A 21,625-nucleotide genomic window follows, 5' to 3' on the forward strand; every position below is an offset into this window, starting at 1 on the left:
TAAATCTATTTCAATTAAATTCATTTATATTTGTTTCCATTAAACTATATATATATATATGTGTATATATATATATTTTTGTTTTATATATATATATACACACACACACACACACACACATATTCCATACACCTAGAAATATAAGTGTATGGAATGTGTATGGAATGTGTATGGAATATGTATGGAATATATATATATATATATATATACACATTCCATACAGCACATGCGTTTTATTCAGGAAGTTGAAAGTTTTCTGTAGGTCATTCTTTGATTTCTCCAGCAAGTTCACCCTGTGGTGGTTCATCTGTAGATATCTTGTTAAAAGATACCTGATTTTTTAAAAAGTGTATTCTTTGCCACTATGTTTTACCTTATGGTAAACTGAAGCGAAAACATCCTAATGGAGTCAGTGTTCACATAACTGTTAGCAATCCTAAGAGGAAGGTCACTCCACCTGGGCTTGTTGCTGTTATTCGTCACAGATATGGACTGAAGGGATGATGCAAGTACACTACTGAAGTTCTCCAGGGAAGAGAGAACACTTGGTGCTAATGGAAAAACTGTTCCCGCTTATGCTGATCTATATAAACACAGCCCTTTCGGGTAGTCAGGGCATCACTGAACGCTTCAATTACCTCTGCCTACAATGCTTATTATTCACTTCAGTTTTTGAAATAGCAGAGAATATGAAATAATGGCAACTTTTTTCCGCTCGTACAATCCAACAAAAGTAAAGGAAAACAAGATGAAGTGAAAACAAGACCAAGGAAAGAAGAAGTAATGTTTTCTATTTTAACACGAATGAACTACAGGACTCACAAGTAAAGCCCACAAAGAAGTAAGCCATGAGAAAAAAACCTTTACTGACATCAATTGGTTAAGGGTCACTTATTTATAAAGCAGAACATTTCATCAGTTAGGCAATAAAAACAAAATAAATTTCAGGTGCAACATGTTGAGAATGTGCCATTCAACAAGATAAAACTCAATAAATCTGATGGGCCTTTTAGCCTTTCTCTTATGAAGTCAATATTTACTAAAATGGAGTGATGAAAGCCTCCTATCTAAAGGGTAACAAATGGTTGTATGCTGAAATGAACCCTGATTAATCTTACTAATGGCATATCAACTATCCTAATTTTAAGGAGCTATTATAGAATGACAGATTGCAGAGTAATGTAGCATAAGGAAAATAAAAGTTACAGACAACTGAGCAATATGGTGTCACATTGTTACATTGTAGACACACATAATCCCCGTGTTCCTGTTAAGGGAAATAAGACTGCACGGGCATTGTCATTTTCATTTAGTTTTTAGTGGCTATTAAATTTCCCAACACAATCATTTTTGATAAAGCATGACATTATATAATCCAGTCAAATTTTGTATTTTAAAATCCATTCCTAATTGTCTATTAATGAAATATAAGCTTTAAAATCCTTGCTAAAATTGCTTCCCATAAATGCACTGGGACAAAATGGTTCTTAGCATCAGTGGAGATTCCATAACCAAAAACTGAGAGCTAATACTGCACTATCCCTCTCTTTTAAAAAAATCTGCCAATTATGCTGCCACCATTTTGTAAATTTCCATTATAGAGGATTCAAGGGAAAATTTGTCAATACATGTACACTTCAGAACTCAAGGAAAGGATAGATATACTAGGCTTATAGTCTTACCACAAAACCAAATAAAGTAAAATAAACACTGAAGGGTAACAGGTTTCAATGAGGTCTACTTCAGTCAAGCGGTCCTCCACCTGGCCTCCAACCTAAAACGATTTGGGGCGGGACTCCTGCCATTCAGCCCCCAAGCCCCCCAGGGTTTCTAAGGAGGATTGAGAATCATGGTTTTGGTCTTGCAGTATAGGCAACTACTAAGAGTTCCTCACAGGGCCAGATCTTCCTAGTACTCTGCCAAGTTGGCTCATCTGAAGAGGCCCTTGGGCTACTTCAGTCAAGCAGACTGTAACCAGAAGCACACGCATTAGGAGTGTGGGCCTGTGGGTAATAACGGCTCTGTAGGAAAAGAGAATGACATTTTTGAATACAGTACAAAGGGTGTATTCAGATGGTGAGTTAAGGTAGGTTTTTTGTGGCCTGTATGTTTTTGAATTGGTATGATAACTGCTCCAAAACCTTCAATTTCATCTTCTGGAATTTTGCTGATAAATATGCCACAACTGAGTAATAATTTCATGTTTAATTCTAAATGCCTATGTATGCACAAAACTTCCTAATATAGGTGACCTGAACATTCTAGAAACCTGCATTATTCATTCATTTATCTACTCCTTCACTGAATACTTATCAAGAACCTACTATAAAAAAAAAAAAAGAACCTACTATCACTAGGCACGTTCTAGGTACCAGAAAGATTGCAATGGACAAAGGAGAACCAAAATACCTGCTCTCATGGAGCTTATTCTGCCAAGGGAATTTCTGACTGAGCAGCCAAATGAAGCTTTATTTATTTCTCTTTGTCTATTACATTTCATTTATCCATAAATAACCTGAAACTTAGAGAGAGAAGCACAGTACAATAGAAAAATTTAATACAGATAAGGAAAGAGTAAAACCAAAAAAACAAAACAAAACAAAAAAACCCAAAAGCCAGCAATGATATTATAAACTTGGTGAACTTTAAAAAAATACAGAGCAAACAGCCTGGAAGATGGTTAGAATAATTCAGAGGTAAAATAAACAGCAACTGATGTTAAATAAAGTGAAAAACCAATATTTTCAAAAGCATAAAAATCAAAGCCCCTTAAAACACTGATTTTTTTTAATTTAAGGTTGTATCCCAGAATATTAGTAAAGTTCTTAAAAAAATTTAGATCCCTGGATCCATCTCAGATCTTCCCAATTATAAACAATAAGGTGTCCAAAGATAGTTTTAAAAAGCCCCAGAAGCAGTCTGAGGCACATTTTAAAGCCCGTGTCTGAGGGTGGGATTTCCTAGAAGGCAGACTGAGAGTTCTACAAATCCTTTCTCCCAAAAACCTATGAGAATGGAAAACACGGTCAAACCCCACCATTTCAGGACCCTGGTAATCAACAGAAATCAAGCAACAAGCTGAGAACTGTTGCTTCTTGGAAAACTGCTCACAGTGGGTAAGAGGAGGGGAAGTGTGTGCTCTTCCTGCCTTCACTCAGCTCAAGTTCTGCTAGGGTGGGCTGGCGGTGTGCAGGACTGCCCTGAATGCGGACAGCAGGAAAGGCCTCTCCCACCACTGTCTGAGACCGCAGTGCTCTTCCAGGCAAACGGATGCTGACAGTCAACCTCCCGGCTAGCCTGAGATAGCAGTTCCCCCAGGGGCCACTCCCAGACAACTACCTGTTCATTTAACCAGAGATCCTGAAAATGAGAGCTCCATGGAGCTCCACGGAGGGTTTTGATAAACTTTCACACATCCCGGCAAACTAGGAGCACCTAACAGGGCTGGTGGAAATAAAAGGCAGAGCAGGTTTGAAAACTCTTAAATTCTGAATATGTTCACAATCCACAATGCTCATCGAAAAAGGGGTTGGAGGCTTTACTGGATTCAGTTGTTCGAGTGCAACCTCTGGCTTATCATTGACCACTGAACTATAGAGACCCTAGGGCAACCCCCGGAAATAAGGCTTAGACATGAAAGCAAGAACCAAATTACTATCTCGAACGTAAGAACATAATTTAAAAAAATAAAAAAGACAAAATTGTTACATGGTTGTGAAAAACAGAAGGCAGCAGAATGATATCCTATTTGGACTGTTCTTCATTTATTCAACCCTTGTTTTATTTGTTTTACTCTGGACACTGTACTCAATGCCCCAGTACAATGGTAGACATAATAGATAAAGTGGAAATTAGACAGTTCATATTCTAGAACTAGAGTCTGCTCTTCAAGGTTTCAGGATTTGGGCAGATTTCTCTAGTCTTATAACAGTCTCAAATTTCTAAAAGGACATGGTTTTTAATGATTTATAAGATTTACATAATACACTTGACCTTTGAACAACACAGTGGTTAGGAGCACAGATTGCCCGCAAAGTGGAAAATCCATGTATAATATCTGAGTTCCCCAAACCTAACTAGTAATAGTCTACTATTGACAGAAAGATTTACTGATAATATAAACAGTTAATCAACATATATTTTGTGTGTTGTATGTATTATATACATATAATACACATATATGTATATGATACATATAAGTACTTATATGTATTATAAACATATAATACATATACAATAAGGTAAGTTAGAAAAAAAGGTTATAAGGAGAATCATAAGAAATAAAGTGCATTTACAGTAATGTACTGTGTTTATTAAAAAAAAGTCCACAAGTAAGTAGACCCACGCAGTTCAAATTTGTGTTGCTCAAGGGCCAACTGTATTTAAGTAACAGATTTAAAAGAGTAAGATACATTACCAAATAATTTTAAGTGATAGTATTTTGTTTCATTTGGTACCAAGAAAATAATATTAAAATATAACAAGGGCATCTATGTTCCAGTGCTGGCTCTAATACTTTTAATACTGTTCTGTCTGAATACTAATAATATTCTATCTGAATAGTCTTGGCCAAAACATTCTATAGCTCAGCTTCGTTGCTGATAAAGTAAAGCAGATCTGACTAGATTTCTAGAGTGACTCTTTGACCCCAACTCTATGACTCAAATTTTAAGGTCATACAATAATTCACATTAACATAAAATACTTACAAGAAACCAATCCAGGCTTATTTTAATTAAAACAATCCATCCGTAATTAGCACAGCATTTGTAAACACATGTGCACTTCAAGGTGGAAGATAAAGAACTATTTTCTTGAGCACATAAAGCATTGCATTTGAAACCTTATGTATAAGAACTGGCAGCAGATTTCATTTTAAGATATGGTATTTGAGTCATAATTTGTCATAGTATATTCACAAAGATTATAGGGATCATAGCTGACTAGATTTTACTGTACCTGGAAGATCAGAATGTTAACATCATGACTCTTGATATTTATTTTTTATTTACTAACTAATATTATACAGTAATGACTGTGTAATCACTTTACATTTAATCCTCAAGACACTCCTAAGAAGAGCTTCTATTATTATTACATCTGTTTTACAGATGAGGAAACTGAGGCATCAAGAGGTTGACTAACTTACCTAAGGCACTAAGAGGCATTAACTGGCTGGGGCACCTGGTGCCTCAGTGGGTTAAGCAACTGCCTTTGGCTCAAGTCATGATCCTGGGGTCCTGGGATCGAGCTCTGTTTCCGGCTTCCTGCTTCGCGGGGACCTGCTTCTCCCTCTCTCTGCCCAATCCCCGTTCCTCCCCAGCCCCCATTCTCTCTCTCTCTCTTTCAAAAAAAAAAAAAAAATAGGTAAAGTCTTTAAAAAAATCTTGCTCATGGCTAGTAAGTGGCATTTAGGCTGCATTAAAGCTCAGGTCAGCTGGCCCCCAAACCCCATGCTCTCGTTTACTGTATGTTGCCAGAACTCATAAAACAAGGGGCTTGGACTGAAATACAGAATATCCAAAGAAGGAAGTTATGGCAGTTGTTAAAGGAAAGGACAAACCTTATTTCCTTTAAACACATGCACATATGTGCACACACACACAAGCACACACACACATAAGACCTCACAGCCTCATACAGCTCTCATGGATTCCCAAAAACCAAATAATAAATTCGACAGATTTGAAATTTCTAAAATATATATATGTGTGTGTGTATATATATATACACACATATATATACACATATACATATATATACACACATATATAGATATATATTTTCACTCCCCAGAAAAGTGGTGGTATGGAAGTTAAGATCTTCAGTGTGATTGGATTAAAATTTTTAGATCCTACCTTGTTTAACCATCCAAAGATGAACCCTATAAATCTTAGGTTGTGAGCAAGGATGTTACATAGATAATGTCGATTCTATAGAACTTTTATGCAATACCACACTATCTGGTTTTATATTTGAACATGTATATGATAAATATGCCTTTTATTTACCAAATTTGAAAGAGTCATCTTTCTAATTTAAGGGTCTTCTTTTATTTCTGCCTTAAACAAACCACAATTACATCTTCTAGATAATTCATGTTTGTTGAATCTTTGTAGTCCTCTGGTGTGTATCTGGTCTATAATACCATGTGTGTGCATCTGGCCTATAATATCATGTGTGCCTGCTCTCCCCACCTAGTACCTTTGTTCCAACCATAGTGACATTTGTATTCTTCTTCTGCACATTAGAAGATTTCAGCTTCAGATTCTGAATTCGTCCCATTAGTGCTGAGAGGTTATTTTTAAAATAAGTTTTTTATATCAACCAAATGCATTTTATATGGCTGAGATGTTCATGTCAGGCCTCTAAGACACCCTTGTACATTTATCAAAAAATCATGATAGAACCCCACTGAACAATGAAAATGCCGAGAGACATGAAATGGGGAAACAGAGAAAGCTCCAGAAATCTCTCATGTAGTGGGGCAAGCATGCAGGCAAAGGGCAAGGGAAGGCAAGCGTCCAGTCCCCACTGAAAGACTGCAGCCATTAAAAAAGGGAGGGGGGACAGTTAATGATATGCCAGATAAGAAGCAGTTCTCTCCACAGCATCACAGGAAATAGATGGAAATAGAGAGCCTGTCCCATGCTATCTGGTGTGCTTCTGAGCCAGTCTTTGCAGCAAAGAGGACAATTTCGTTTAACTTTTTAATTAACGTGTGTCCTTGCTGACAGACACTGTGAATGAGACACTTTTTCCTTCCCATTATGGCTTAGACTTTAGATTTAATTACTGTGGAAATGAATCAAGAGACACGACTTCAGGCATAGCGTTCTAAATGTCGGCAGAGTAACAACATTAATTCTCTATTCTAAAGTATCCTTGTCATCCCATCCTTATGATGGGTGATGTGAAAATAATTTTAGGAAGGAGGTGACCGACCCAGAGACCTTACAAGACATTGGGAAGATCACCTGTTAGTTGTGGTTAGGAGACATTTTCTTTGGATAACAGCTGAGTTTTATTTTGTGTATATTCATAATTACTAATATATAAAGAAATTGTTCTTCAAGCGTTATACATGAAAGGACCAGAGCCCTTTAAAACTTGGATCTTAATGAGTTAATAAGCTGTTATCAAAATCCAGCCACATTCTCTTTTATTGCCTAAAATGAGTAGGGAAATACTTAACATTATTTTATCTTTCATGCCATGAGCTATGAGCCATGGAAATGCAGGGAAGTCACTAAATATTTAGTCTGTCAGTAAAATATGTATTTGGAAAACAAAAGACCCCAAACTTTAAAATGTCTTTAAAAGAAAGAAAGTTGAAGACATGCAGGCTACCTTCTCATACAATCCAGGGCTCGGATAAAGAAGTCCTTGTGCAGCTGGTGCTCGTCTCTCAAGATGGAGCACTGTTCAAGGGTCACCGACATGGACGTCCTGTCCTTGGCACTTTTGCAACAGGTGAAACGAATACCATTTAGTTTGCGACAAATCTGCAACACAGATGTACAAACAGTTTATTGCTCATCTGCAGATGACTCTAAAGTGTGGGACTCACCTAAACACTTCTTATCTAAACACTCCAAATTTATGTTAATTTATGATCATCAATTGGTTCAATCGGCCTTAGCGAGTGAAAAACATTATCGTTTCATTTCAAAAGCTAGTGGAACAGATTGAATTTATTTAGTTCTTTGTATGTGATGTGCGAGGCGTGGGGTTGTGGCAGCCCTATGAGATGGTAAATATCCAGCAGAGGCAGCAGTGCTCCCTGAGGGGGTCAGGGTGTGGGGTGGTGGTGAGCCAGCCCTAGCCATAGTGGGTGACAGTAAAGTCACAGCTTAGAAGTGACACCTTAACTGTGAAGGGAAAATACAACTGTATTTTCTGGATCAGACACTGGTTTGAATCTGAAATAGCTAACGTCTTTTTACTTTGCCTTTAAGAATCCTTTGGGAGGGGCGCCTGGGTGGCTCAGTGGGTTAAAGCCTCTGCCTTCAGCTCAGGTCATGATCCCAGGGTCCTGGGATCGAGCCCCACATCGGGCTCTCTGCTCTGTGGAGAGCCTGCTTCCTCCTCTCTCTCTGCCTGCCTCCCTGCCTACTTGTGATCTCTCTCTCTGTCAAATAAATAAATAAAATCTTTAAAAAAAAAAAAAAAAAAAGAATCCTTTGGGAGTTTGGGCTTGATGTTATGAGATTTCAAACATTTACATGGCACTAGTGTAGCAGTTAGTGAACCACTAGCCACTCATGAATGCAATGAGTAAGAATAAGGACACCAAAGGGTCACTATGAAATGCATTATACCATTATACATTATACATTGTACCAGCTATAATGCTAATAAATTTCATATAGATTCACTCTTTTATTCATTTCCTTAAAGATTTTATTGATTGATTGATTGAGAGAGAGCATGCGTGCACATGTGAGAGGGGGAGGGGCAGACGGAGAGGGAGAGAGAGAGTCCCAAGCAGATTCTGAGCTGAGAGCAGAGCCTGCACAGGGCTCGATCCCACAACCCCGAGATCATGACCTGAGCTGAAATCAAGAGTTGAATGCTCAACCAAATGAGGCCCCCAGCTGCCCCTAGATTTGTTCTTTTAATAACTGCACATGAATTCTGGAGGAAGACGTAATCTTTCTTATTTCACAGATGAGGAAACTGAGGTTTAGCTCGGTTAAGTAACTTGTGCACAATTGGACAGAGCCTGGGTGCTAATGTGGGTTTGGCCTAATGCCAAAGACCAAACTTTAGCTTCCTTTCTATTCTGTTTCTTTTTGCAAATTCTTTCTTTTTGTTATCCCAATGTAATTCAAGAGAAAAGTCTCTGAGCCATAATAATCCATTGTCTCATTGCCTGATGGTTAGCAGAAGAATAATTCCATTCCTTTCTCCCTCTCTCTTCCCTGTCCCATGGCAGGGCTCTGATATGGGAGTCCAACACTACATTAGTATCTATAATGTTAATCAACATGCACTTAAAATAAATCTAATATATGATACGATAAAATCTTGCTTTATTACCTCCCATCAAGGAGCCCTTAACAGTTAATCTGCTTTGATGAAAAGATACACTAACACAGTTTATCAGGGGTTTTCATCATGTTTTAATTGTGATTCTGATACTTACACTGGGATTTACAAGTCTTTATTAGACCTTTAGTACTTTCTCACTATTTCCAATGTAAGTGATTAGAGAAATACGATAGCATGGTTTCACCATAAAATCTTTTTTCATCTGGAAGACTCTAACCTTTTCAAATAAAGAATATTTTGAAATTTTAATATAAAACAAAAAAGTCTTGGCTATATTCATAATAATGAAATACTGACTTCAATGACCACTTATGAGATAATGACTTTTTTAAACAATTTTTTTTAAGATTTTATTTATTTATTTGACAGACAGAGATCACAAGCAGGCAGAGAGGCAGGCAGAGAGAGGAGGAAGCAGGCTCTCTGCTGAGCAGAGAGCCCAATGCGGGGCTCGATCCCAGGACCGTGAGACCATGACCTGAACCGAAGGCAGAGGCTTTAACCCACTGAGCCACCCAGGTGCCCCGAGATAATCATTTTTTAAAAAAGATTTTATTTATTTATTTGACAGAGAGATAGCGAGAGAGCACAAGCAGGGGGAGCAGCAGGCAGAGGGAGAGGGAGAAGCAGGCTCCCCGCTGAGCAGGGAGCCCAAAGCAGGGCTCGATCCCAGGACCCTATGGTAAGACCTGAGCCGAAGGCAGACACTTAACGGAACCACCCAGGCACCCCAAGATAATGATTTTTAAGAAGAATGAATATTCTTTAAAATGTGTTGTCTCTAGTATATGCAACTATCCTACTAAGGATGTTTAATATTCTAAATTTAACATCAAGAGGAAGGAGGGGCAATTTGATCAGAGTGGGCAGGTTGGATCTTGGTTTCCCTATTTCTATAGTTCCTTTAAGCCATATGAATCTAACACGCTATAAGGGCCTATTCAGACAGAGCAGTCCCACCCCGGTTGAACTGCCATTTTGTTGTAAAACTTAAATTGACTCTCCCCTCACCCCCCCCAGGGGAACTCACTTAAAAACAAGTCCCAGAAACCAGTCCCAGGTAACGAAGTCCAAATACAAGGGTGGGTCAGGCCAGGTGGAGGTATTCAATCAGTGGGGGTGCATACTGTCTCCTAACTACCAAGGAGTATGGGCCCCGCCCTTTGGGCACCTTTTGGGTGCCAATTCTAACCGAGGTGATAGGCTGGTTCAAATGTCTACTAGGGTAAATTGTAATTCAATTGGTCATCTAGCATGACTGTGTGGCTTTCTCTGTGTGTTACAATTTCATTGGCCACCTGTGTGTGGCCAGGCCCAACCACATGGCCTTTGCTCCATAAAAGTTAGTCTGTGAAACAGAGAGGGGTCACCCTCTCTGTAAGGGGCAGCCCCGACCGGTCCATTTGACGGTTGGTTTGATTCTTGAAGCTTAGTGCGAAATAAAGCTTTGCTTGACCTTCGCTTTGTATCAGTCTCGCTCCTTTAATCATGGACCCGTTATTGGGGGACCCAACATTGGGGACCCAACACACGCTTGACTGGCATGTGATCTCTTTAAATTCTCATTTTTTTATTTTTAAAAACTCAATCAAGACAAAAGCAAATAGCTTTGTATTTTTTCAATAGAATGTAAAATATTAATACAGTAATATATAAATAATATTTTTTAAAAGAGAGGAGAATGAAATAGAGACAAATAAAAGCTTTTTAGAAAATGTCAACAGAAGTTTTTGTATTTCTTCACTTTAAAAGTCCAAGTCCTTGATTTACAAAGAGGATATTGAAACTGAAGTATCAGCTACAGAAATGCTGTAACAATAAAGTCAGTGTTCCTACATAAAGCTAAATTTGCACATTATGGGTGCCGTGTATGTGTCAAGGCAGTCAATCATCCATTCCACAGTTAAGTTGTGAGAAATCCGTATTTGGTCAGTGTTCAAGTTTCAAAAAAGATTTTTCAGGAATAAATGAGATTTATGGGAAAACTTTTTTAATATATTCAAATGGTAAAACTACATAGACTAAGAGAAAGTATACATTTGTGTTTGTACACGTACATCCTTCATTTATCCATTGACGCGACTTCATGATATGTATAGCGGCATAGGTATATGTTCCTAAGTTGTCAGAAAGCCTTGGTAAATGATCAAATTACCTTCCCGTTATCCCATTATTAGTAAAATAGCAAAAATAGCTCATGACCTACCTTTGTGAAATTTTTGTGAGAATTAACAACCATAGCAGTCTTTGAAGATATAAAGAGCAGCCACACTGGGGGAAAAAACTATTAAAAACAACCCTCCTGTAATGCAGTATGGGGCTAAATGGGACCAGAGTAAATGAGCTGCCTGAAAGCAATGTTTCATATTGTTACTTTGATGTTCTTCCCTGGAGCTCCAAGAGGGCATGAAGGGAAGCTAAAGCAGCTTTCTTCTGCCTTGCTCTTGGTGAATTATTTTATATAGACTCACGGTAAATTATCCATTCCTTTTTCCCAGAAGAGAGTGAGTAATATTGGATTATAATTGAACACTGGTAGTAGGGCAAAGCTTTGTTTTAAACACTATTGATATAGAGTGAGTAGAGTTTTGTCAGGAGATCGGTGACTGAACTCCAAATTACACAAGCAACACTGTACAGGAACTACAAATATGGCATTCATTATGGCCATCATCATAAAGATCTCCAATGTGGGCCTTCTCTGATGAAAAAAATCCTCTCATTAGGAAAGGATCTTTGGGTCTGAACGCTTTAACAGAATTTGTAAGTTCACGTGCGCTATGCCTGAACGGTTGCCAGGTAAGAGTTTCAGAAATAACAGGTAGTATTTTTCTCCCTCACTCCGCTAGAAACCTGGGGTGGGAAATAAGGCAGAACTTCTGCCCTGAAGGTGTCATTAAATTAGAAAGAACCAGAGAAAATGTGGCTCATTACCCCAAGAGCAATCCATCAGTAACAAATTCTACGCTAATATCTCAATTAACAAATTCATTTACAAGCTCATTAATTGAACAAGATGTCCAGGAGCCTTACTGAGGCTGAGTCAGAGATCTGGTAACCACATTCTGTTGCTGCCATATGTCTCTAGAGCAGCACTTCAAAATCCTGATTGAAATGGGCGACTGACATCACAACATGTAACACCAAGAAAATCACAGACACTTCATTTTAGCCATAAAGTGTCAAACGACATCCAGAATGTACAGGAAAAACCAATAGGTAATTCTTCCTCATTGAGTGCACTTCTTCCATCTTGTGTTCTAACATATTGATAGAACTACTGACAGCAATGAAAATACCCAAACCCCTGGATAATGGAGAATGACATCTGTTAACCCCAAGTGCAGAGGTTGGATGCTACACAGTGACACTCCATGATGTTTGCTGATCATCATGGTGACAGGGACAAAGACCAGGCTGGAGAGTGCTTACCGTTGCAGCTAGCCACATGATTTCTACATTCTTTCTTTTTTTGGCTTGGATATTTTGATGGAGATTTTCTAGTAATCCTTTTAAATCATTTTGTTCTTGAAAATGTGAAATGTCTGGGGGAAAAAAAGAGAAAGAAAGGGAGATCGTGTTAGTATTAAGCTGCCTATGGAGATTTGCTCAATATATATACAAATAGAATTTCCAAAACAACAAATAGCATTTGGAACAGAGAGTATCTGAGGATAATCATATTTATTAATCTGAGGATAATCATAGTTATTATTCTCTCCAGCTTTATTTTTTACTTAGAAATATGCCTCAGTCTCCTCCACTACCTATTCTGTGCTATTGTGGTAAAGCCAGTTTTCATATACTATTATTTTACTAAGAAGTGAAACACTTTTGATAATGGCTGCTGCCTCCCTTCAACCAAAGCATGACATAGATGAGACAAGAGATATAATTTTATATCTTACTATTACCACTTTCTGCTACTAAGTAGCTAGTCTGAATCAAGAGGATATGTTAAACTGAACACCTCAGGAGTGGGAGAAATCTGAAGGCTCAAATAAAACACATGGAGTCAATTTCTCAGCAAGATTCCTTAACCTCAGCACTACGGACATTCTGGCTTGGATAACATTTTGTTGCGGGGAATGGACCTATATTCTGCTTTGTGGTAGGGTAAGCAGCATCAGTGACCCCTACAATTTAGAAACCAGTAGTACCCTTCCTGCGACAATCAAAAATGTCTCCAGACATTGCCAGATATTCCTTGAGGGCAAAATCTATCCTGGCTGAGAAGAACTGCTATTAAGGAGCACAGGTAAGGCATGGAAAGAGGGAAAACATGAGAGGTGATAGTTAATTACATGAGATAATTAGATAGGGAGCAGGAAATGACTGATTGCTCAGATCTCTACATACTCATAACTAAAGCATAGGTCACAAATGGCACACGTTTTGTATTAAAACCTAAGGCAATGCACATTACGACACAAATGTCCCTGACACTTGGCGAGATGGGGTCAAGATCAGAATATAGATATGGAAACAAAAAGTCTTTCTAAGAGAGTTGTTGGATTAATGCTGTACAGTATGAAAATGTGCTCTAATGTTGAATCCACAACCCGAAGGATGAAGAATTCCTAAGAGTGTTCATTGAGGCTGGAAACAGGAGAAAATCTGTAAGAGTAACATGGACTGTGTGTAGGCTCTCCAGTAACAGTGAAACAAAACTGATATATTCCTGAATCAGATCTCTCTCTCTCTCTCACACACACATTGTGCGTGCGCACGCACACACACACACAGACACACACACACACACTCACACACAGCACAAATAAGCTGTAATTATAGCGTGACTCTGTACTTTTCAAAACTGTACCAGATGTTTCATTTTATTAAGATAATACATCTGAATAGTTCTTGACTTTAGCACCAGAGAGTGAGGAAGTATCCTGGTGAACTATACTAGCAATCTTTATCTGCCAAAGAATGAAAATGGTTGGTAAAATAAAAATATCCATTGAAAACAGTTATATATCATCTTGAATTTCATAACCACAGAATAGGGGAAGGTAGGGTACAATCGAGATGCATTCCTACAGTAGGGTGATGAGATTAAAAATATCTACATAAAATATATGCATGATTCCACCATATTAGTTTCTAAATGGAAAAACCATCAGAAGTCGAACACTTACGATGTAACTATAGATGAGTCTCTTAAGAAAGACAAGGTTTGACTAAAAACATCACATTGCTTGATGGACATTCTGATATACAGAAAGTTTAATAGGACACAGTCCAGAGATAAAGGGAAGAAAGCATAAGGGAATGCCTTGAAGAGAGTTACAAAACCAGCTCAAGACTCTACAGCTGATCAAAGAAATTAAGGACAATAATGCTACTTTTTAATTCATAGTCAGAATAAAAGGAACAGGAAGTCAGGTCTACCATCACTATTTTTAATGAATTAAAATTTAAGCAGCCATTTAAAATTATGTACAGTTATACCATTAACAGGGAAAGTGTCCTTGAAAAATGTCAATATCAATGGAATGAATTTATTCGTATCAATGAAGACAAATCAATGAATGAATTTATTTGTATAACATTACATGTGTGTGCGTGTGTGTGCTTATGTCTCTCTATAGGCACGTAGGCAAAGAGAAACCTCGGTCATTATTAGGCTGTAGGATTTAGAACGATTTTTCAACTGCCTTTTCATTTCATTTGAGACAATTTAAAGTGAATGTGTGCTGTTTTAAAGAATAAAGTTATTTTGAGAAAAAGGGAGAGCACAGTATATGCATAAGAAAAGGAAAGAACTCAAATTCTTAGGATACAAAGAGATGACCTCAAAGTCTTCACAGTTCAGTACGGGAAGACAGATTTTTAAACCATCATTAACTGTAGTAAAGTGTACTGTGGGCTATGGCATTAAATCAGTAAAAATAATAATAGAGACCCAAGGGAAGGAGTGTGCCATCTCATAAAGAATAGTTGGGTAGGGAAGGGTTCCTAGCAAAGATAACGCTTCGTGGATGTCAGCACATGCATGGAGACATGAAGCAGTACTGTGAAAGCAGGGAGCTCATGGTTCACTATGTCCTTGCAAGGCCTGGTCCCAGAGGCAGGAATTATGAAGGGTCTTCTCAGCTATGCTGGGAAATCTGGACTTCATCCTAAAAAATAGGAGCAACTAGGAATTTTAAATAGGGATATAACTATATCTTAGAGGTCCCTGAGGTCCTTTCTTTCTTTCTTTCTTAAGATTTCATTTATTTATTTGACAGAGAGAACAAGAAAGAGAGAGAGATAACGAGGGGAAGGAGCACAGGCAGAGGGAGAAGCAGGCTCTCTGCTGTGCCTGGAGCCCGACATGGGGCTTGATCCCAGGACCCTGGGATCATGACCTAAATGCAGACACTTAACCAACTGAGCCACCTAGGGGCTCCCCTGAGGTCCTTTCTGAAGTCACCTGGTATAAGTGGCTTTCAAAAGTTTTTGAAAGGAATACGGAATAAGAATTTCACCTGCAGCATTATGTGCACACGCACGGGCACACATACCCTTCTGTAACAAGAATTTTATGAAATAATATTTATCCTAATTGCAGACATTGTTCCCTGAATATATTCCATTCTATTCCATGTGATGGTGACCATAATTTTTATTATTATTGTCCTAACCCTGAAAATTGACGTAACAACCTGGAGTCACCATAAAAAATTTGCAAATTACTGACTTAGGGCAACCCCATGTCTAAGATGTTTTGGTGACTTTCCCAGGGTTCATAGTCAGAGGAAGTAAAAAAAAAATCCAGTTTCCAAATTCCTACACCAGCAATTTCCCCCAAATCTGTGCTAGCACCTTCACAATTAGCTGGTGGTAGTAAAAGCCAACTCCAGTATTAACACAATGAACCGGCTTCTTCAGAATTCTGAGATTCCAGAATAAAGTACCGTGATTTCTTAAAATAATTTAGTTTCATTGTTGACATGAGGATTTTTTTAGATCAGTCATTTAAAACAGACTATAAGGATCTGAAATAGAAGTCAAATAAATGGTCACCCTTTACGTATTTCTACTCCATAAAGATAGCACTTTAGGATAGACAGGCACCCCTTCTTCCCAGGGCATGCTTTTTAGAAGGAAGATATTTTGATGTTCTTAAAATTTTCAGGCCACTCTTTCTATATCTGTAATGATAAAACTTGCTTTATTCAGAGCACATCTCTACCAATTCAATACTTTGGTTGCTGCCAGGTTTTTTCAGTCTGACAAAAATCTCAGAGGTCACAGAAATTCAGGGCTGGTTCTAGAAGGAAGTATCATTAGTAATGACTAGTTTGTAGATTAGTAAATGAGATTTCAAGATATAATGATAGATTCTGATCAATCAACTGTAAATCCTGGTAAACGGGGAATATGGATTGGTTTTAAACTTAGAATGAATCTCTTCAAATGTAAATTAGCCAATAAGTCTTGCTTTTTCTATTCACTCCTGCATTACTCTAGCACGGAATTTAGACAGGGTAATTGAATCTCCATACCTATCTCAGTAAGAGCATTTTTTCAAATGGGGCTCAAGAAAGTAAGCAGATGAAGTGTACAACAATGTTCATTGGACTATTGTTTATAATATTAAACAGCAGAAAAAAAACCCATCTAAATGTTCATAAAGAGAATGGATACACTGATATATAATCATAAAATATAATATTATATAGTGTAGAAAATCAATAAGCATACTATATTATGCGTGTATATATTGGCATGAGAATAGAGTAAAAACTATGTTGAGCAAAACAATAAAAATTATAGGACTCATGCAAAATAACAGTAATAATATAAAGTCAAATATGCAAAACTACCATATATTTTATGGATAATACATGTGGGGTAAAAACTTGTATGATAATGTAAAACACCAAATTCAGGATATTGATTTTCTCAGAGAAGGGAAAGTAAGGGATTGAAACTGGAAGGGGTACAAAGGGGGTTTTCATTCTATCTGCATTTTTTCTTACAAAATTTCTGAGGCTGAGTGATGGGTTCCCTAGTGTTTATTATTTTATGATCTGTTCTTTTTTTGTTTGAAACTTTCATTTTTTTTTTTTTAAAGGAAGCACGGAGCCAAGATTTCCGGAAAGTGATTTCCAATGCCAACTCTGTCCCTGCCCCGACATGTGGTCTTAGGTGAGTTGCTTAACCCTCTGTCCCTATTTTCTCATCTGAAAAATGAGGACAATAACCCTGCCATGCTTCATCAGCTTGAACTGAAAAACAATTAATAAAAGTCTTGGCAGAAGTGCCTACATTGTTAAATTCTGTGTCAACTCTGAAAAACAGAGGAAGACTTTAGTAGTTCTTAGGAAAGCATTCACAGTCTCAGATAGCAAGTCTACTTTCTCAGGCAAAAGTCAGAATTTATCCAAAATAAGGTGTGTATAGGTGCAAACAAAGATCAGAATCACAAACCTTCACAAACCCTGTAAATGGTTTCCTACCACTCCCCAATGGCACAGAATAGCCAAATTCAGAGTCACGTTTTATACCAATTTTCTCCTTGTTCTGTTAGATGGGGTCTCTTTAATATGACATTGACCTTAATCAAAGGATGGGTTGCTGACCAGTGAATAGGAATAGGACTGACTGATCTGTGACATTAATGAGGCCAAGGCAATAGCTTCGTCACCTCATGATCATATGGCTTTATGTTGCCAGAGAGTGTTCCAAGATGAAACTGAAATTAAAGCTGAATTCCCAGCACCTAGTCCACCCATTTCACACCATAGCAGGCACAGAACTTACATTGGGTCAGTACATACCCTCACTCTGAAGTCAACTGATACAATCCCAACCCCTCTGGAGTTCGGACTAAATTCAGGGATGGGGACTTAAAACTAAGCCAATCAGAACCTGACTGCAACCTCAGCAATTATTTCAGGGGTATGCAAGTGATCTGTCCTGGCCAGCTGAGTGAAACTCGGGACTCGAATGTTGAAGAGCGAAGAAAAATCCTCTTTATCTCTGGTTGAGCATGTGGATAATTGCCAGTGCCTGCCATCCTTTAGTCATGAGATGACCTGATGTAGGATAAAGTCAACACCAAGAGTGGCTGAGTGATGAAGAAGGCTTGGAAAGTGTCTTTTCGATATTGTGAAGCCATTGAAACAACCTTCCCTTGAAGGGTTGCCTGCCTTATCATTGGAATTTTCAGTTTTGTTAATAAATTTTCTTGTTTGAGCCAGTTTGAGTCAGGGTTTCAGTAGTCTGCAATAAAAAATATGCTAAGGTAAAATACATGTTATATAGGCATTTTATAAAAAAAAAAGATTTATTTATTTATTTGAGACACAGAGAAAGAGAGAGAGCAAGCATGAGCAAAAGGGAGGAGCAGACTCCCCCCTGAGTGGGTAGCCTGGGGCTTGATCCCAGGACCCTGGGATAATTGACCTGAGTGAAGGCAGATGCTTAACCGACTGAACCACACAGGTGCCCCTATATAGACATTTTTAACACTTGCTGGCCATATTACAAATGTGTATTGTTGCTCTGGAGGTGAGAAAAAGACAAGTAAGAATGTCTCTGGAAAGCAGCACAACAATCACTTCTATGGTGATAGTTTTAAGACGTGGCTCCACATTCTTTGACACTCCCTCTACTGAGAGATGGAGTCCATGTACTTTCCCCTGGAATGCGGGTGGGCTTGTGACGGTCTTGACTAACAGAATATGGCAGAAGTGATGCTATGTCACTTTCAAGGTCAGGTCATAAATGACTGCAGCTCTTATCTGTTTCTCTTGGAACTTGGCTGTCTGTCTTCCCTTTTTTGAGATATTACCTATAAGAACCCAGGCACTAAGCTGGGAGAAGTCCAACCACATGGAGGCTCCTGTTCGGGTACTCCACTCAATGGTTTCAGCCAAGTCCAGCCCTGAGTCAGCATGGCCCAGGTGCCAGAATGTGAGTGCAGAAGCTTGCAGAGGACTTCAGTTCCTAGTCATTTAAGTGACCCCTCCCCACAAATCTTCATTCCAGGGGAGGTCCCAGATATCATGGAGATATAAACCATCCCTACATGTTCTGTCTGAATACCTAACCCACAGAATCTGTGAGCACAAATAAGATGATTCTGATTTTATATCAGTAAATTTGGCATAATTTGTTACCTAGTAATAACCAGAACTACAAAGAAAAAAGAGAAACAAGTTAGAAAGGCCTGTACCTCTAAGAATGAAAAATGAACATATAAAGAATACTTTCACAGTTCATCTTGGTTAGTACTATATTCTGTGATATCAAATCTTCTCTATAATTAATTCTGAAATAATTATAGTTAAATGTACTAGCAAACAAACGCAATTAAGTGAAAGCCATTGAGATGTCTTAAAATTGGAAATTATGTACTTTCAAATGTTGTAAAATCTTGAAAAATATAAAAAAAATCCCCAGTGAAACTGGCTTTATTTAAATTGTATTTCCAACTTAACAATTTATGGAAAGGCAATATAAGAAATCAAATATCAAACTCCCCACCTGAACAGAGCTGAATAATATTTTTGACCTACACACTTTCATTGTTTCCTTTTAAATGAATTTCAGGGTTGCATCACCCATAGCAAATGAAAAGACAAAGTTTAAATGTAATTGTTAAAATATATTAAAAACAATGTTCTAAAAATCCTTAGGAATTTCCGTTCTCACTAATTTACACTGAAGGTCATGGGACCTAATGTGCAGGGAGGAGAGTAGAATTATAATATATTAATATTTTTTTCCTATTTTCATTTTCTTTAAGAGAACAGTCATGATTGATTTCTGAATCTCCAAACAATTTCAAGTCGTATCAAAGGGTTGGGGATGGTTTGTAGGGAGATGACTCTCAAAAACTTACTTTCCTCACTCACATACCTGAGATAGTTTTATGCGCAGATAATAGAAAACTTGAGTATGAAAAGGGGCTTGACACAGATTTCCCAGCTCAGGTTTTTTTTTTTTTTTTTTTTTTTAAGAGAGATAAGAGAGTGTGAGCAGGGGAGGGGTAGAGAGAGAATCTTTTTTTTTTTTTTTTAATTTCTTTTCAGCATAACAGAATTCATTGTTTTTGCACCACACCCACTGCTCCATGCAATACGTGCCTTCCCCAATACCCACCACCTGGCTCCCCCAACCTCCCACCCCCCGCCCCTTCAAAACCCTCAGATTGTTTTTCAGAGTCCATAGTCTCTCATGGTTCACCTCCCCTTCCAATTTCCCTCAACTCCCATCTCCTCTCCATCTCCCCATGTCCTCCATGATATTTGTTATGCTCCGCAAATAGGTGAAACCATATGATACTTGACCCTTAGAGAGAGAATCTTAAGCAGACTCCAAGCTCAGCATGGAGCCTAACATGGGGCTCAATCTCATGACCCTCAGGATCATAACCCGAGAGGAAATCAAGAGTCAGAAGCTTAAGCTACTGAGCTACCCTGGCACCCCCTGTCCCCCGGTTCGGTCTTCTTGTGACCCCAGTTGTACTGCTTGGAATGCTCATGCCTGTGTTAAGCAAGTGGCCTAGGTCCTTAGCACTCATGGCAGGTGAATGGCTGCCTTTTCTTTTTCCCAAGGTAACCTCCAAGTCCCTGTATTTACTCTGACAAGAAGAACAGCAAGACAAGTCCTGTTTAGAACACACACTGCACACAGAAAGCCTGAAAACCAAAGCAAGAACAGATTTCTTGAAGCTTAGGAAAGAAAGGGAAGCAGCTTTTGAGGTCATTCCAATGCCCCACCTCCCTGACCATGTACCAGCCAGGCTGCCAGTGAAATACGCCAAGGCCAAATGGCAGCATGGAGACGCAGATATATAACAAGGTCATCTCTAAGAAAGAGCAGCCCAGCACATCCATGCTCCTCCACTTTCTGATAACATGGAAGGAACTGACTCCCAAATTGCCAGAATCATAGCCAAAACAAAGCAGGGAGACAGACAAGAAGACAGGGATTTTTCCCAATAGCCAAGGTCTTGGCACGGCTTCTTTAGGCTCCTGGAGGCAAGGGAGAATGAGATCTTGAATATTTCATACTATATAGAATAAAATAAAGAACTCTTGTGGTATCAAGAAAGGTACAGATGAGGTACAGATGAGAAGAAGATTATGGATATAAACCTGCTTTAAGAGGCTCCAAAATAAAAGGGAAAGAGGTAATAAGAATACAAGTTCTACATTTTATTTCATTCACGTAGCTCCTTTTTTGATTGAAGTGACTCTAGTTTTATAACCTCGGGTTCTCATATACTTATTGATAACAACAAAATAGATTAACCTACCCATGTTGCCAGACTTCTCTTTTCTGACCCACCTGATACAGATAATTTTATCCCCGAGTCTTGAGTTTCACCCCCTTACCTGATGTCAAAGACGAGTTCTGCTTTATCTGGAGTTTAGTTTTGCAGAATTGGAAACATGATGAAAGAAAGGTGGGAGAAAATGTAAACCAGAATGAAATAAAAGACCTTGCACTTGTGGTTGAGAAAAGGAGAATAGTAGGTAGTGAATGTTTGACAGAGTGGCATGCTCAGTAGAGTGAATTAGAGAGTTGGAAGAAAAGGATTTAAAAAGTTAAATCACAAGTTACT

General features: G+C 38.3%; 1 protein-coding gene across 1 annotated transcript in view; it reads right to left on the reverse strand.

The window, feature by feature from the left end:
- Positions 1-21,625, reverse strand: part of INPP4B (inositol polyphosphate-4-phosphatase type II B) — a 348,151-nt gene that overhangs the window by 40,814 nt on the left and 285,712 nt on the right. The window contains exons 19-20 of the mRNA XM_080797020.1: positions 12,487-12,599; positions 7,351-7,505 (exon numbers count right to left, since the gene is read on the reverse strand). Coding sequence (XP_080653146.1) covers positions 7,351-7,505; positions 12,487-12,599 — 268 coding nt within the window. The remainder of the gene's footprint in view (positions 1-7,350; positions 7,506-12,486; positions 12,600-21,625) is intronic.

This window comes from Martes martes (genome assembly GCF_963455335.1).
Source record: "Martes martes genome assembly, chromosome: 2".
Lineage (NCBI taxonomy): Eukaryota > Metazoa > Chordata > Mammalia > Carnivora > Mustelidae > Martes > Martes martes.